This window comes from Crocuta crocuta, unplaced genomic scaffold (assembly GCF_008692635.1).
Source record: "Crocuta crocuta isolate KB4526 unplaced genomic scaffold, BGI_CrCroc_1.0 scaffold291, whole genome shotgun sequence".
Lineage (NCBI taxonomy): Eukaryota > Metazoa > Chordata > Mammalia > Carnivora > Hyaenidae > Crocuta > Crocuta crocuta.
In genome coordinates, this window is record NW_027527977.1 from 3,365,134 (window position 1) to 3,380,683 (window position 15,550).

Genomic DNA, 15,550 nt, shown 5'->3' on the forward strand with positions numbered 1-15,550 from the left:
TTTGTGACTTTCATTTTAATCTCAGTATAATGGTATATGTATATACATATATATATATTAAAAATTTGTTAATGTTTATTTTTGAGAGAGAGAGAAAGATAAAGCACAAGCAGGGTAGGCGCAGAGAGAGAGGGAGACACAGGATCTGAAGCAGGCTCCAGATTCTGAGCTTTCAGCACAGAGCCAATGTGTGGCTCGAATCCACGAACCGCAAGATCACGACCTGACCCAAAGTCAGATGCTTAACCAACTGAGCCACCCAGGTGCCCCAGTATATATTTTTAAAATTTTTAAAAAATAATTTATTTTTTATTTTTGAGAGAGAGAAAGGTAGAGAATGAGCAGGAAAGGGACAGAGAGAGAGAGACACAGAATCTGAGGCAGGCTCCAGGCTCTGAGCTGTCAGCACAAAGCCTGACACGGGACTTGAACTCACAAACTATAAGATCATGACCTCAGCTGAAGTCCAAAGCTTAACTGACTGAGCCACCCAGGTGCCCCATAATGGTATATTTTTAAAGAAGTGCAATTAAATAATTTTGAGGAAAGAGTATTTACCATCTGGTGGATACATAGTCTGTGTATGGGGGTCTTGATCGGATCTCTCGGGCCAACCCGAAGTCTGCAATTTTCACAAGTTCTGGGCCCATGCAGAGGAGGTTCTCAGGCTTTAAGTCCCGATGGAAGAAGCCTGTTGAGACAGTGGAGAAGGAATCCAAAAGCACGTTTATTTCCATATTGCTCTTTGGAGCTGTATTTCTCCTTTTGTAATAGTTCTAACTTGAAAAGTAGCCAGGAATGACACTGAAGGCTCTATGCACGGACTTCCTTCATTTCCCACTGATGAATTAAAAATGCAAAACAGTTCAAAAGCTGATCTTCATAATTTTTTTTTTCCAAGAGAGAAAACAGCTTTTCAATGATTAAAACCCAGTTATGGGCTGAGAACTTTGGGAAAAGAAATTGTCACTCGGGGGAAAAAAACATCACGCCTACCCTGGTCAAGTCAGCCAGAAAGAATTTGAGATTAAAACCATTTCAAAAGACAAGAGTCTTACGATTCTGAGAGTTTATGTCACAAGAAAACCACAACTATAATTTTTGCTTAGGGAACAAGGAATTTGAGAATATGACCTACTCCTATCTGAGATTCTGGTGAGTTGCAACAAACGTTTAAGTGTTAAATGCTTATTACTTGCCTAATGAAGGAGAAGAGGTGTATCTGCAGCATATATCATGAAAGGCAAAGACAGCTCATCAAATGGGAAGCCTGTCTCTCAGCTGCAGCAGTTTTAGGGGTGCGTGTAGGACATTCAACACTCGAACCCTCCAGGTGTGCTCTGACACCCACTGATTGGTGATAATTGCCTCAGAAAACTTAAAACCTTCCACTTGTACAGAGCATCACTGACAGAGACATCATTCTATACGACTCTAAGTCTCACTGGAACATGAAAACTGGAAATACAACTCCATGAATGCTGCTGATGGTGTTATTTGTCCTGTGCTGTCATTATCAATGTTGTGAAAGATGGATCCCAACTAGCACATTATGAGAGCAATTACCAGCCAGCACGGAGGAGCCACACTATTCCCTGACAACCTCTATGCTGAAAATGCTCAGATCACATCTCTGACATGCCTTTCCCACCCTTCTCTGGGCCTTCATCTCCAATAGGGTATATCACTGTCTCCCCCATCAACCTGTCCCACACTTTTCTCCTCTCACAAATCATCTCTCCTTCCCAAACCTTTGATAAGATATCCCAGTTCCTTGTAGTTATATTGGGTCCTTCCCAAACAGTCATGGAAATATGTTCTCTTTATCACCCAAGTATCTCCATATGACCCTTCCTGCCTGCTTTCACTCCTTCCTCCCAAATCATTGCTCACCTCATCGATCCCTACACTGCCACTTTCTGGCAGGCCTTCCTCACTTCAGCTTCTCCAGATTCCTACACTCCCTGAATTTAAACACTGTTTTCCCTTGTCACTGTCTCTCTTTCTTTCTCACACACACATATACAACCTTCCATGGCTCCTTATGTTATTCAATAAGCTTGAACTCCTTTCAGTCTGCCTACAGAGAAGGACTTATTTTCTAATACTTATCACCAATATGTATAAAGTGTGTTCCAATCACATAAAATCCCTCATTTCCTTCAGGTTCATTGCGTCTATTCCCATTAACAGTGTTGTATCTTTGTTCCTTTTTATCTGTGTCAGTCCCAGTGTTTGCATTCCTTTGAGGCCTATTTTGAGTTTCCCTTCTTTGATGAAGCCATTCAAACTATGCTAGCCTTCTTCACTGATTCATCCTACCAGTAAATATTCACTGAGGGCACCCTCCAGGCCAGGCACTGGGTGAGGCTCTGTGGATTCAGAAGCAACTTAAATGGGCATAGTTCTTGCCCTGGTGGACATGATAGGCTCTCCCTTCTGAACTTGAGCAGAACTCTACCATTTTCAGGTACACTGATCATCTCTCTCTAATTAGGTGGAGGACTTTAAGGGTAGAGGCCACAGTTCTATTTCTTAATGCCTAGCACTGTGGCAGGAGCATGGTGGTCTCATAACATCATCTTATTGACAGAACTAAAGACTTGAATAGGTTTGTAGGGAACATGAAGGAGCTTAATGGTGACAAATCTATCTTGGCCAAGTAGACCGGGACAACAGATGGAAGACCAGGAGGCAGGAAGGCTCACAAGACAGCAACTGAGAACTGAGAAGAGCAGTGACCTGAAGTGGTGTGGGAGACATTGAAGGCTCAGAGCAGGAAGTCCTCAGCACAGGGGAAGTTCCAGCAGGACTAAATCTACGAGTCAAGGTTATTTCCCCCAAACCCTCTTTGCTCTGGAGGAAGGGGAGGGTAACTGTGAAGTGGTCATACTTGAACATGCACTAGATGTCATGCCACATGGACTTGGACATGGACTTGCCATGGAAGGCAAGTGTTTTAATAAAAAGACACTCCTCTCTGTTCATCTGGTGAAGACACCAGAGCTTGGTATCAGGTCACACTCCAAATGGAGAGTATTATGACATAATGATGCATCTGCAGGCAAATGGCTGACTAAGAGGCACAAAATAAATATAATGACAGAGCACATAGAAAGGGCTGAAAGTGCAGAAGGGATTGTATATATTCAAGAGGGCCACAAGTGAGAAGAGGAAGTACTTCCTTTGCACCAAAAGGCTGCTTCTGTTTTCCATTATCCAAGGCATAGAGAAAATCAAAGGAGTCCTACCTGGGTTAACCCAGGGACAGGCAAAGGGAGTTTGCTGTTTGTACACATGGATATATGTATGCACATACATATGTGTCTTGTTTGTATGGGTAGAAAAAAAATACATGTATATATTCCATTGCTTCATTCTTTATCCCGCTGTCATACCAATGTATGCCTTATGGCCTTCTTCACACCCAATTCCTTAAGTATCCTAACCAAATTAATAGTAAATTAAACCTAATTTATAGTAAGAACCAAACTTGAGGCTGTCAGCATATTCAAAGGGTAATGCAGTATTTGTCAAGGATAGCCTTTAAAATGGAAGAAATTTCTGATGTGGACAAGTTTGGATGGCTTATTATCAGACTAATTAAAATAAAGATTGTCAACACACACCAGAGTGGGCAGTTTCTAAGACTCAGTATAACTGAGTCATCGTGTTCAGACCCTCTGTTCTTCAGAGCACCCCCTAGGTCCCAGAAGGCCTGACTGTGTGCTTCCATCTTGGAACTGGCTTAAGAATGTGCAAAGGCACAACCAGTTACCAGAGAGCGACCTTTTGACAGTGCCCGCAGGAAGACCCCCATGACGGTGAAAATATAGCACCTATGGGTCCTCTCTTCCTAAAACTCAGAGCATTAAGAACACACCAGTGAAAAAAAGAAATGACAAACATTGTTTCCTTATTGAACAGATGGGAAGAGTGAGTCACCGGAGCTGGTGAAGGTGGAGCAGTGGTTAATTATTCACACACCTGTAAGAATGTGCTAGAGCGAAAGTACCACTCTGCTTTACTCTGTCCCTCTTAATCCATAGAGCTAAGTCTTAATTTGTGGTTCTAGTCCTTTCAAGTCCAGATGGATGTGGTTTCTCCTCTTACGACTCCGTTTCTCCTCTAGTTGGGCGAAATTATTATTTCCAAACTTATGTGGCATTTCCCTTATAAGGAGTCATTTGTCCTCCAGCCTCCAAGCCCACGGCAAGCTCCCTCTGCAACCATGTGTGACACCCACTTCAGTAAACTTGCAACTTACTTTGCTCAGTTCATCCTATCACATCGACCTGTACTGGGATATACCTACTCTTGTACTCCGGACCTTGTAGCTTGCTTCCACTATAGGCCATACTCCCGTGAGCACTGACTGCCTCCTCCCATTAGTCAAGCTGTATCCTGTCCCTCACTGCTGACTCCTCTTTAATCCTACTAGAACAGGTGCACCAATAAAATGAGGAACATGAAGACCCTGGTCCCCCATGTATCTGTCTAAGCAGCTTCACGTTCTATAGATCATACTTTGGGCCCAAAGCAATCAGAGGAACAATGGCTAGGGAAAAAATTAAGTGCAAACAGACTCTTAAAAATGACTAATGGAAATTGTCTGTCAGCTGACATGCTGTTTGTTAGACTGTATTTGAGCATAAGCCTTTAAAACTAGAAAGCATTCATGAATATATCTGTAGAAGACCTAGCCCCCTATTCTTCTCATTACTAAATTAGCTATTATTAGCCTTATACCAATGAGTTCTATTCCTTGGTGATTAAAACTGTAGGATCCTCATGTCATGTACATTTATTTTTCATCTCTATGTTGATAAAACATTGTAATTTCCATATGAGAGCCAATACAGCACACTGGTTAAGTGTGGAGACCAATCAGGTTGCCCAATTTCAAATCCCAGCTCTGTTCACTGTCTGAAAAATCACTTAAGCTCTCTGTGCCTCACTTTCCTAATCTGTAAAATAGGAGAAAAAAATAGCATCTACCTTGAGGGCTTGTTTTGCAGGACTGAATATGTTAATTCTATAAAGGTCTTAGAGCTATGCTTGGCACACTGGCATCTGGCAAGACCCTGTCATTATTCGTAGTATGAATCCTTTCATTTTATCCTCCCAGCAGGGGTGTGGGCAGACACAGCTCCAATTTTTGCATGGAAGAATGAAGGCTTCTGAAGCCAGTCATGCATTTCACCTGTGAGGAGGTGGTGCTAAGCTCTGATCCAGTTCTTAGCCAGGTACATGTTCTGCTGATGTGTACACTGGGACTTGTAACAGTAAGCCCGTTTCCTCCTCTGGGCTTCTGCTTCACAATGGAAACCCTTACAGCTGGCTCATTCTGACATCACACAACAGCCAAGTTCTAGTAAGATAAGAATCTTCCTGTTCAAAACTGTTTGGTTTCCAGAAGACAGGAACAGACCTTCAATTTAATTTCAGGGTCCCCCATGCCAGTCGAATAAAATGGGGGTTTTTCTCTTTCATCCTGGCAGAAACAGTGTTGTTGCTTACTTTTCATTAACAACCCTTGGGCAAGGGAAAGCATCCAGCCACAAAGAAGGTTTTCTCTCCTCCGCTACATTCTGTTAATGATGAACCTGATATGAATATATGGAAATAACCAGTGAATACCTAAGCACTCTGAATTAGTGCAGCATGCCTTCCTGCTGTGGAAGTTGTAACCTCACAGACATTACTGAATTTAAACCTACAGTGTTTCCTCAAGAAGGCCATTAGGGCAGCAACACACAGAAAGGCCAAGGGCTGACTCAAGGTCATGCACTGCAAGGCAGCAGTGAAACACAGAAGCAGAGAATCATTTCTTAGGGCAAAACACTGTTGTCCAAGCCAGCTAAGGCATTCTTGATTGCCTGCATAGGTAAGCTGGATATTTGTAAGGGCAGGTCAAGGATGAAGCAAGGCTTGCATTAATTATTTAATTCTGGCAAAGTACATATGCTTTGGCATTGCTCAATCAGTACCAAGTGGAGTCATGTTTTCATTCCCTGTGGGGGGCAAGTACTCAGTGACATGAACTATGGCCATAGCAACTACTTGCAGCACTGTTCTCCCCTCTCAAAGGAGTCTACTCCCTAGGGGCAGAATGCACCTTCTCACAGTGAGAAGAGGCTAACAAGACACATCTGTGAAGTGCTTTAGATGATTCTTTTTTCCATTACTGGAGGAAAGGGATAGACAGTTCAGAGTTACATGTGCACTTAACCAGAGTCAAGTCAATACCACATAAAAACCATTATAAAGTTTCCAAAAATCACGTATCAATAAAAATGAGATAGGACCTATAAATTAATATCCATCCTGCCTACAATTATTATTGCTATTTTTTTCACCTCTTATTCTCTTTTCCTTGAGAAAAGATGGGTTTTTCTAATGGAGCATGGCAAATGGGCACAAATACCTGAGCTAATGTCCTCTCTACTTCTTTGTTGCAGAGGTCTTTAAACCTCTCTGAACCTCAGTTTCTTCTTCTTTGGAAGGAATAGCTACCATCTGTCCTTTCTAACTAAAAAATTGGCAAAGAAATAAGTAAGGTGATAGGTGAAATGTTATTCAGCTCAAACTAGAACTGGCCACTTAATAGCTGGGGAGAAGTGTCCACAAGAATGAGTATTTGGTAATGGCAATGGTGCTAAAAGCAAAGGTATTCTGACTTTCTCCATGCACTGAGCCTGCCCTTGCACTGTCTTCATATGCAATCCGAGCGTCCAAGACATGTGAGAGAAACTGAGAGTGCAGTGTTGTGTCACAATAGTATCTGGATGCTAAATATGTATTGCGTGTGCACAGTCATGTGCATTTGTGGGTGTGGGTGTGCGCACGTGTTAGGGGGAGCACTGTATACACAGTATGTGGGCATATGTCCATGTAGATATGTATGCACATGCATGAGGTACATGTGTGAGTGTGTGTGTTCATACGATGGGATTAGGTAGAGACCCAGGTAGAAGGCTACAGGTTCTTTCTGGCAACAAATACCTGAGTCTCAGGAAAAGCAACCAAAAGGAAAAGAAGAGAAAGCCAATGGAGTATTAACTTTCTTTTAAGTCCACTACTCAGTTTCCAGCACTGAGCAAACAGCCTGAGTAACTGAGACGCTATGACTGTCCCTGTGTGAAAACATTCTGGTTGACCTTTCTCTTTTGACAATCTAATTTATAGAAAGAACCAAAGTAAGAACTTTGATTTCTCATCCCATCGTTTTCCCGGGCTCTTAAACCTAGTAAGGTAGCCTTCTCCTATTTGTCCCTCAGACACCATACCAGAAGTTTTTCGTGTTGCGCAAATTCATGCCATCCCTCATGAATCCTGGTGATTGAAGTTTCTATCAATGCCAGCAGATCAGGCTGACCTCCCCCCCAACACACGCCAAATAATTATTTCTCTATTGTGGTAAGAATATTTCAGGTTTATTCTCTTAGCAACTTTCAAGTATATAACCACAGTATTATTAATTATAATCACAACACTGTACATTATATCCTTATTCATCTTCTAACTGAAAATTTGTACTTTTGACCAACATCTCCCCACTCCCCTACCCCCTAGCCCCTNTGGCTTAAAAGATTTCACACATAAGTGATATCATGCTATATTTGTCTTTCTCTGACTTGTTTCACTTGAGCATGATGTCCTTGGGGTCCATCCAAGTATTATCAATTATAATTGACCTATAACACTGTGTGGAAAATTATCAGTCATTATTGTTTTACATATTTGTTCTGTTCTTTTCTGTCTTCTCCTTCTGGTATTCCCATTAGATGTATATTTCACCTGTGTAGCTGTCCCACAGGTCTTGAGTATTCTGTTCTGTTTGGGTTTTTCTCCCCCATATTTTTTCTCTTTGCTTTTCAGTTTTGGAATATATTTACTGAGTTAGCCTCAAGCTCAGAGATTCTTTCCTCAGCTGTATCCAGTCTACCAATAAGCCCATCAATGACATTCTTCATTTCTGGTACAATGTGTTAGATCTCTAGCCATTTTTTTTAACCTTTCTTAGAATTTCTGTCTCTCTGCTCAAATTGTCTGTGTGTTCTTGCGTGCTGTCTACTCTATCCATTAGAGCGCCGAGTATTTTAATCATAGCTATTTTAAATTCCGGGTCTGACAGTTCCAACAACACTGCCATACTGAGACTGGTTCCGATGCTTGCCTGTCTCTCCGACCTTAATTTTTTGCCTTTTAGTATGTCTTCTATATTTTTCTTCAGAGTCAGACATGATGTGCTGGGTAGATGGAAGTGATCTAAATGGGCCTTTATTAATGTGTTGGTGAGGTTTGAGGGGAATGAAGAAGCTCTGTGGTCCTGTGATTAGGTCTCAGTCTTTTAGTGAGCAGTGGAGGCTGACCTTTTACGAAAAAAAACTTTTTACTGGAATTGGTTCACAAGTGGACTCAGTCTTGCATATTACTCATTGATTATTCAGTATGTGCTTGAGGCTGACAGGGATTTGCACAGATAGCTTCTCTGTGTACTTCATTTGGTGTCTAACCAAAGGACTACTTAGGGGGAAGAGGGAGGCTGGGAACGATCCCAGCGGACCCATGCCACCGGCTGTGACACAGTGTCTTTTCTACTCACTGCCAATTTGTGTCAAATCTGTACCGACTGTATTATCAGAGGGCTTCCACCCAGGTTCCTTATTGGGTAATGCAAACTCATCTGTTGCTGCAGTATTTGCAATGGCAACAACATCCTTAGGATGGGGAGAGGGGAGAATGGCTTTCTGCCTGTGCAAGATCAACTGCTTAGCACATCTGTCTATAAAGTGACTTTAGATGACCCTCTACAGAACTCTTGGCTACATCAATGGACACGTCCGTCCCATGGTTCTGTGTTTACAAGAAGGCGGGTCTGCATCCAGTTAGTGGCAGAGATGTAGTAACATCCCAGATATTTGCTAGAAAATATAGCCTCAAAGTCACTGCTACTCAATACCTTTCAGAAGCTCAACTAAGAACAACAGTATTGGAGGATCTCCTGAAGGGTATGTGGCCATCCATTCCTCTAGTTATTCTAAATCTCTCCTTGAACTATCCAGACCATCCCTAGAGTGAATCATACTGGACCCTATTAGAACTGTTTTCTCAGATCAGGTGATGTAACTGGCCTCAAAAGAGGGATATGACATGAAACTGCCCTATGTAACCTGTCACTTCATGTTTGCCATGAAGTCACAGTACATACTGTCACCTCTATAAGGATCCATGAGAGAAATCTCTCTGGTCTTAGTTCTAAGAATAGTTCTGTTTCTTTTGGGCAACTGGACTGTTTTACCAGGTGGGTGGGTAACTATGCTGGATGCAGTTGGTCATGTTTCCCATTTTGCATTGTCAGAATGCTCAGAATTAAATCTGTAGCCTGCTTCTTTTACTTAATTAGAACTTGCTGACATGCATTTTTCTGATTAATCCCCCCCCCCCAGCTATACCTTGTTTTGTCTTTGTCTTTCTTTGTTCATTTTTAATTGACTTTATTTTCCTATGTTGAATAAATTTTGGTAGACCATTTTTAATGCTTTTGAGCAAATGGAATATATTAAGAAAATGAGAAGCCACAGCAAAGCAGCAGTAGTAGATTAAACTCTGAATTATAATCTTAGGTTTCTCATTAATACACCAGATAATGGGCAGGAATAAATTTTAGATCTATGACAAGCTTACTGTTAATGCCTAAAAAATAAGAACATGCAGACATGATAAATAGAGAAATTCAGAAATCAAGTTATGAAAGATAATGTATTCTAAAACCCACTCTCAGCCTCTCAACTCTTTCAGCCTCTTTTGGGAGCCAATTACAAAAGGCCCTGATGCTTCCTGTATCTTCTACCTGATGACAACATTTCACTGCTACTAAAAAGCACAGTACTCCAAATCACCTACCGTGTTTGTGAATAAATGCAAGTCCTTGTAATATCTGATACATGATATTCCTTATAGCAGATTCAGGAAACAACTTATTTCTGTATGGGGCAGAGGAGAAAAAAGTCATAAATCCAGACTTACATATGAATCCAAATACCCTGTGTTCATGTTCTTTTGGTTATATGGTAAGAATTTAAGAAAACATTTGCTCACAAACTAATTTGACCAGATCCTTTGATAATAAAGACCAGAGAGAAACAACCATTTGTCCAGACAAGACAGCTACCTTGGAAACACTGGTGTATTGGCATATTGTAATTAGTATATTCAGTTATGTTACAAAGATCAAAAATTTTATAGTAACTACCCCCCAACAAATCCCTCCAATCTATCATATAAAAATCTTCTCTCTCCATAATATAAAACAAAACCTTAAAAATTTTTAATGGGGAAAATTTGAGGTCTTCCAGATAAAGTCCTTATGAAATACAGTGGATAGTGCCATATTCCCTTGATTGGGCAAACCATACAGCTTCATTGTTGCCAGTGACAATGACGACTGTATTTGTTCATTGAATCCACTCAGAGAAGCTGTGAACAGCACTCACTTGCCACTAAGAAAATATACCCAAGGGCTTCTACATGGTTCACTTTCAGAGTTCAAAATTACCATAGCAGGTGAGTTTTTATTAGTGTCCTCTTCCCAACACACACACCCCTGCACACTATGGCAAGAAAGGAAGTGCAGCCAACCTACAAGTTTTCCAGGGAGGTCTCAAAATAAACACAGCTGTCACACCCTGACCTACAACTACTCTGCCCATGTGTCCTTGTGGGAATGAGGGCTGCAGAGATCTGTTCAATCCCTGAGCTTCTCTGGGTGAATAACCCTTTGAAACATGAAAATGGCTGTGTTCAAAGTAGCTTCTATGAAGCTATCACAAGGCCTCCAAAGTAGGAATGTGGGTTGGGTCCCTCATCTAACAGGCAGCTTTAAACAGTGAAGCCTAAGTAGCAAGGTTGCAACAAACAAAAGCAAAAAGAAAACCCATCCACTTTGCAATATTTACTTCTAAGGTCATGATGACCAAACTGTACCTTTCTTTAATGAGCTGGTATAGATTTTCCTTCATGTACTCGAAGATAAAATAAAGATGATCATTTTCCCTGATAACTTCTTTTAACTTTACGACATTGGCATGGTTGAGCTTCTTTAAAGACTAAAAGACAAGGGAGAAAACACAAAACATTGGAGAAAATCTATTGTTGAAAACGAAAAGTAATGCCACATATACTTAGGAAGAAACATCTAATTCCAGAACCACAGAAATGCCACAATTCCTAATTTATTGACAATTTAACAAATGGTATTTCTCTGAAGTCAATAACACCTTTATGTAGAAAAACTGTTTCGATTAGCTAACTAGAAAGTAAGCACTTGATCATCACTGGTATTTCCGGCTGCATCCTGCGCTAGGCAAGGGGCCAGAACTATTTTAGGTGCAGTCACTCCAGATGATGGAATTCATGCCATGAAAATGTCCAGAAGGGAACCAACTGGAAGCTGAAGCTTTGATTGTTCAAATTAGAGAAGGCAGCTGTGGTGGGCTGAGATGACCAGGCAACAGTCTGCAGACCCTTTGAACAGGAAATTGTTCAAATAGACAGGCTTATAGCCTGAGGCTGTCAACTTCCATCTGACTCATGTGTCCATAAGGCACACAGCACTCGTTACAATGTGAGTTTTAATGGAGAAAGGAGGAGGAGACCTCTCATTGCAAAGACTCCGAAGTGAGATGGGAGAAATAGCTCTGCTTCTAAGAACAGCAAAGGCGAAAACATCAGGCAGGGGGTAAGAAACAAGAGGGTGGCTCAGAAAACAGGGCGTGACCTGATTCTTCATCTTGGCGCACATGCAGTTCTCTTGTTCCCGGCACATCTGTGTGAGTACAGCCACGTGCAAACTGTTTTCTGTTTGCATCATTAGTTCTATTGCCAGGGAATGAGTACACTTGTATTGTGAGCAGTGATCCTGTTCATGTACGACAGCTAGAGAAACTGCTGGTTTGCTCACCAGATGGTCAGAACTTGATTGACAGCTCCTTCAAGGGAGCCTCAAAGGGCCACTGGACAGTGAGATGAGCCCTTTAATTGCCAAGCCTTTTCCTCACAAAGAAGTGACTCTAATAGTAATATACTGTAAAGCCCTCCTTATGTTTGAATTCCCTTAAAAAGAACACTCCTTTTGTAAAATAAACACAAAGTCTGGATACAAAAAGGGTCACATGGATATCCAAATCTAAAATTTTTTTAACATGTATTTTTGAAAGAAAGAGAGAGAGGGACCGAGTGTGGCTATGAGCATAGCAGGGGCAAGGAGAGGGAGATACAGAATCCAAAACAGGCTCCGGGCTCTGAGCTGTCAGCACAGAGCCCAACGCGGGGCTTCAACTCACAAACCACGAGATCATGACCTGAGCTCAAGTGGAATGCTCAACTAACTGAGCCATCCAGGTGCCTTTATGAATATCCAAATCTAGAAGGACAGTCAGGAATAATGCACCCAAAGAATCAGAGCTTGGGAGTGCTATAATATGATGGAGTAACATCAAGAAGCTGGGAGGAGAGAGGAAATATGGCCAGTGAATGAGAACAAAATAAAACTCTTCAGGAGGTTCTTCCCTGAAAGACAATCTCCTGCCAAGGAGCCTCTCTGGCAGGAAATCCTGAACCAAAGGCCAGATCCTTCTAAAATGACCCAACAAGGCTGATTACTTGTTTCAGTTAAGTTGGCTTCCAGGTTCTCCATGAGTAACAAGCATAAACATTGCTTAACTTGTAAGTACTTACCCTGTGGTCATCTTTTCTACCTTAAAATGCATCACCACAATAGCTGAGATGTCCAGTGGATAAGCAGAATGAACAGGGCAAATTCATCCAGGGGAAAATGAAGTAGGTTTTTAAGCTTTGTTGAGAAGAGGATTCTAGGCAAGGAGTAGGGTACCTTGCATGCTTGGCTTGATATATGTTTTGAGCATGACTTGCTGGCTCAAGTCTAAGAAGGGCTAGCAGTTCTTGTTTGTTTGTTTCTTTCTTTAAATGTTTATTTATTTTGGGGGGAGAGAGAGAGAGAGCTTGAGAGGTTGAGGGGGGAGGGGCAGAGAGAGGGAGAGAGAATCCTGAGCAGGCTCTATGCTGTCAGTCCTGAGCCCAGTGCAGGGCTCAATCCCACGAGCTATGAGATCATGACCTGAGCCGAAACCAAGAGTCGGATGTTTAACTGACCGAGCCACTCACGTGCCCCTCGCAGTTCTTTTTTCTGAGCATGACTCATGGGCAAGTTAAAGTCTACATTAGTTTAGGGGCGCCTGGGTGGCTCAGTCGGTTAAGCGTCTGACTTTGGCTCAGGTCATGATCTCACAGTTCGTGGGTTTGAGCCCCGTATCGGGCTCTGTGCTGATGCCTCAGAGCCTGGAGCCTGCTTCGGATTCTGTGTTTCCCTCTCTCTCTGCTCCTCTCCCGCTCATATTCTGTCTCTCAAAAATAAATAAACATTAAAAAAAATAAAGTCTACATTAGTTTAATATAAAAGGGATTAATTGTGTGTAGGGAATTTCATGTGACTCATTTTAGAGATGGAAGGTGTCTTATTTTGGCACAGTAAGGATTTACAAGGAGAAGAAAAGGCAGGACAATTAGAGCAGAGGAGCAGAAATACCAAATTAAACCCAGGTCAGCAGTCCTAATAGGGATTATTTATCCCCATTTGGGTGAAGATTCTTAACTATTAACAAAACTACTGTGTACTGCTCCCCAAGGATACCCTGGGGCAGAAGACACAGTCTTTGCCTATAAGAGGCAAACAGCCTAATATGGAAGAGAGGACATGAATACAAAATCTGGAGAACAGAATAAGGGAGATCTTCTTAGGGTCAGGAGAATGAAGGAGACAAGGAACATCAGAGACATTTCAAGAAGGAATAATCAGCAAACCCTGAGTGGTCAGTGAGTATGTCCTCTAAAATGTGACTTGTAGGAAGAGTCGCATCTAGATAAAGAAGTCAGTGGAAGGGAAAGAGTGTGTCCAGAGGGAAGCCCTTCGTAGGTATGGGTGTGGGAGTGGAGGGGCAGTTGGCTATGCCTGCGGGATGAGAACTGCCCCAGTTAGATTCTGAAGGAAGCTCACCCAGAAGACTTTAACTGGGGAAGTGGGCAGGGAAAGCACTGTCTGGATGCCAGGTGTACACCCACTGAAGCCTAACAAACGTGGCTTAGAGTTGTATTTACCTCAAGCCAAGTTACTGAGTCTCTGGGCCTGAGCTGTTCTCAGCAAACTCAAGATATTAACATTTTCCTCATGGAGTAGTTGTGGGGATAAAATAAGACAGTGCATGTAAAGTGCCTAAGGTGCTGCCTGGCTCATAATAGCTTCTCAATAAGGGGTACGTAGTGTATGAACAGCTGAATGTCATGGAGATCTTTCTGGGAGCAGCACACAGGATGGGTGAGACGTGGAGGAAGTGAGGTCATACAGGCCATCTACAATGAGTTGCCATTTCTGGGTGAAGAGGTAAATGATAATTACAGAAGAGGGGGAAAATAGGAGCACTGGGGGAAGCAGACATTCCAGAAAACTTAAGCAGCTGGATATATGGGCCTGAAGCAGGTGTCAGCAAGCTTTTATTTAAGGGACAGAGAATAAATATTTTAGGCTTTCTAGGCTTTATAGTCCCTGCCACAACTACTTGACCTTGCCAACAAAGCATGAAATCAGTCATAGACACTACCAAAACAAGTTGGCATGGCTGTGTTCCAATAAAATTATATTTACAGAAACAGGACATGGCCTCTTGTCAACCCCTGGTCTAATGCATACGAAGGATAAGAGATTTGGTGAGAGTACTGAAGCGAGGGAAAGAAATGAAATGACTCAGAAGGATGTTCAGAGCAAAGAAGAAAATCGCTAAGGACAGAATGTAAGAAATCATCGCTATTTAAAGGGTGAACCACAGAGCACTCAGTGAGGCAAGAAAGAGATAGGACAGCTGTGCAAAAGCAGAGCCACACAGCCCTGGGAGAGGGCAGCACCCAACACCGCAGGCATGAAAATGTCTGAGAAAGCGAACTGGATTTGGCAACAGGTGATGTTTAGGACAGCAACTTCAGTAGAGGTACAGGGGCAGATGCCTGATTCAATTACATGGAAAGTCAATGGCAGGTGGGGAAATGATGGCAAGAGAAGTCTGGAAGGTTAGGCAAGGAAAGGAAAGTGATGGAAGCTCCCAGGGAGAGAAGGCTGAGGCTGATCAGTGAGAATGGTAGGCACATATATTTATTTATAGGCTGACAAGAAGGAGCCAGTGGAAAGGAAGAGCTAAAGAAAAGGGAAGGTTCAGGTGCTTGGATTGCGCAGTTAGTTAAGCAACAGCCTCTTGATTTCAGCTCAAGTCATTTTCTTATGGTTGTGGGATTGAACCCAATGTCGGGATCCGTGCTCAGTGGGAAGCCTACTTGAGACTGTCTCTCTTTCTGTCTCCCCCTCTCTCAAAATAGACAAACTTAAAAAAACGAAAAGCAAAGAAAATAAAGGATGGTTCACAACAGCCAAAAGGTGGAAGCAACCCAATTGCCCACCAACGGATGAATGGATGAATGGATA

At 42.2% G+C, this 15,550-nt stretch overlaps 1 protein-coding gene across 2 annotated transcripts in view; it reads right to left on the bottom strand.

Moving 5' to 3' along the window:
* CILK1 (ciliogenesis associated kinase 1) overlaps nt 1–15,550 on the bottom strand; it is a 33,881-nt gene that overhangs the window by 14,062 nt on the left and 4,269 nt on the right. For both annotated transcript variants that reach the window (XM_077752840.1, XM_077752841.1), the window contains 3 exons: nt 10,990–11,111; nt 9,910–9,989; nt 559–691 (listed from right to left, as the gene is read on the bottom strand). In XM_077752840.1, coding sequence (XP_077608966.1) covers nt 559–691; nt 9,910–9,989; nt 10,990–11,111 — 335 coding nt within the window. The remainder of the gene's footprint in view (nt 1–558; nt 692–9,909; nt 9,990–10,989; nt 11,112–15,550) is intronic.